Source organism: Myotis brandtii, unplaced genomic scaffold (assembly GCF_000412655.1).
Source record: "Myotis brandtii unplaced genomic scaffold, ASM41265v1 scaffold32, whole genome shotgun sequence".
Lineage (NCBI taxonomy): Eukaryota > Metazoa > Chordata > Mammalia > Chiroptera > Vespertilionidae > Myotis > Myotis brandtii.
In genome coordinates, this window is record NW_005362269.1 from 1918083 (window position 1) to 1920625 (window position 2543).

The 2543-nt window shown below is 53.7% G+C and overlaps 1 protein-coding gene across 8 annotated transcripts in view; it reads right to left on the minus strand.

Moving 5' to 3' along the window:
* The window catches only part of TNIP1 (TNFAIP3 interacting protein 1), a 53953-nt gene that overhangs the window by 2379 nt on the left and 49031 nt on the right, over window positions 1-2543 (minus strand). For 7 of the 8 annotated variants that reach the window (XM_014543115.1, XM_014543110.1, XM_014543116.1 and 4 more), the window contains 3 exons: window positions 1750-1875; window positions 1148-1213; window positions 437-601 (listed from right to left, as the gene is read on the minus strand). In XM_014543115.1, the coding sequence (XP_014398601.1) occupies window positions 437-601; window positions 1148-1213; window positions 1750-1875 (357 nt within the window). The remainder of the gene's footprint in view (window positions 1-436; window positions 602-1147; window positions 1214-1749; window positions 1876-2543) is intronic. The other variant, XM_014543112.1, reaches the window with a different exon arrangement.

A 2543-nucleotide genomic window follows, 5' to 3' on the forward strand; every position in this document is an offset into this window, starting at 1 on the left:
AAAGAAAAGAAGGAGGAGGATGAGGAGGAGGAGGAGGAGGAGGAGGAAGAGAGAAAAGGAAACTGAAGAGAAGAAGGAGAAAAAGGGGAGGGAGAGAATGCATGTGAGGAACTGTGGTGCCTGACCACATGTGGAAGTTAGAAGACAAAGTAAACCCACTCTCTGACACCCTGGCCTGGTTGGTTGGAGGGAGTCCTCCTTGCTACCCAGCCCCCTTTCTCAGCCTTTTCTGTCCTACATCAGTGGCTCTGGGCTGGAGTCCTGCCCCTGGGATAGCAGGCCAGAGCCGGGCCCTGGACATCCGCCCACACAGCACAATGCTGTTAGGAAGGAGCCCAGAGTGGAGTTTTTGACACCCTTGCTTGACTTTGCCCTCTGGAAAGTGTCTGGGGTGGCCCTGTGTGGGTCCTGGGGTGAAGGAGGGACACAGACTCACCATAGGGTAGAGGTGGGAGTTGGGAAGTGGGGGCGGGTGCTCCATAGCCATGGGGGGCGGGGGGTAGCGGATCTGGGACCATTCCTCATAGCCGTGATGTGGCACGGGCGGACCATAGTACCCGAAGTATGGGTGGGGCTCCACGTGGTAGCGCTCTGCCGAGGCCTGCAAGAAAGGCTGATGTCTGGCTCTGGCCTGTGACAGGCTGCAGGGCCATCCCCAGGGACACCATCTCATCTCTCATCCTCTAGAACAGTGGTTCTCAACCTTCTGGCCCTTTAAATACAGTTCCTCATGTTGTGACCCAACCATAAAATTATTTTCGTTGCTACTTCGTAACTGTAATGTTGCTACTGTTATGAATCGTAATGTAAATATCTGATATGCAGGATGGTCTTAGGCGACCCCTGTGAAAGGGTCGTTCCACCGCCAAAGGGGTCGCGACCCACGGTTGAGAACCGCTGCTCTAGAATGTTAGTTCTCTGAAGGAAATGGGCACAGAAGGCTGGCACATGGCATGGAAGAGCAACAATGATGACAGCTAATGTGACCTGAGTACTTACTCCGCCCCAAGTCCTGTTCTAAGTGCTCTACTGCATTGCTCAATAGTTAGCTAGCTGGGCACCTGAGCAAACACTGCCTCTCCCATCAGACTGTAGCTCTGAGGAAGGTCAGTGAAGTCAAGGCTGCTTCCTCCTTGAGCCCCCTCACCTTTGCTTTCCTCTTCTGCTGTTTGAGGGCTTCTTTCGCCTTCTCTTCATCTTTGAATGCTTTTAGCTGAGGGAAGAAAGGAGGGAGAGAAGACTGTTGGCCCAGGTGCTTCCGAGCCAAGCCTGGACCCGGCCTTCAGCAGCCCCAGGGTTGATGGGATGATGCACCAACGTGGGCTGTCCTGCCTGGCCCAGCCCTGGGGAAGGACCCTGTGGGGCAGAGCACAGCCCAGGCCGGGGGCTACCAGTAAGGCCTGCTCACTGTGGGAGGTCTGAACACTGGGCAGGAGGCGTCCGGTGCGCTCACTGCTTCTGCGCTTCCCCATTAACATTTTCCAGGTGCATTCTGCGAGACAATGGGGGGCTCAGGGCCAATCCCCGAATTTGCTCTTTAAAGGCACCAAAACTGACTGTGGAAAAGCAGAGCTAGAGGTTAGGGGCGGGGTGGGCATGTCCCCCTGAAATCCACAGAAACTTATAGCAGAGCTGGAAGGAGAAGCAGTGAGTGCCCTGACATCCAGGCTCACATCCAGGGACCCTGCAATCCATGCCCCCGTCCCGAGGGCAGGCCAATGGCCCCTTCCTCGGGCCAGCTCTTCTCACCTGGGCGTTTGACAGGGTGACCTGGGCCTGCAGTTTCTCTACCTGCTTCTTCAGCTCTTCCTTCTCCTCATTCATGCGCTCCCGATCACTGCGCTCTCTCTGGAAGTCCTCCTCAAAGATCTTCACCTGCAGGGGTGAGGAGGGGGGAGAGGGAAGGGGTGAAGGGAGAGGGACAGCTCTGAGTGGAGGCTCAGACCTGCTGAGGCCCAGAATCCTGGGTTGGCTGCTGAGAGTCACAGACATCGGAGCTGGTGTCACCCCATCTCAACAGCCCCCATGGAGTGGGGAATGTGTACACCTCCAGCCCCACCCCCATCTTCAAACAAAGTAGTTCTGGATCCCCCTACTTTACTTTATTTATTTATTTACTATGTCTTAGATACACTATTTTTTAAAATATGTTTTTATTGACTTTTAGAGAGAGAGGAAGGAAGAAGGATAGAGAACTAGAAACAGCAATGAATGAGAAACATCATCTATCTGCTGCCTCTTGATGCCCCTAGTGGAGATAGAGCTCGAAAACCGAGCATGTGCCCTGACCAGGAATCGAACCGGTGACCTCTTGCTTCATGGGTCGGTGCTCAACCACTGAGCCAGGTGTGGATCCCCCTATTTTATATTCTTGGCTTCAACACAGGGTTTCATTTAAACAAGGGATGTATGACTTTTTAAAATATATTTTATTGATTTTTCACAGAGAGGAAGGGAGAGGGATAGTTAGAAACATCGATCAGCTGCCTCCTGCACACCTCCTACTGGGGATGTGCCCGCAACCAAGGTACATGCCCCCGGCC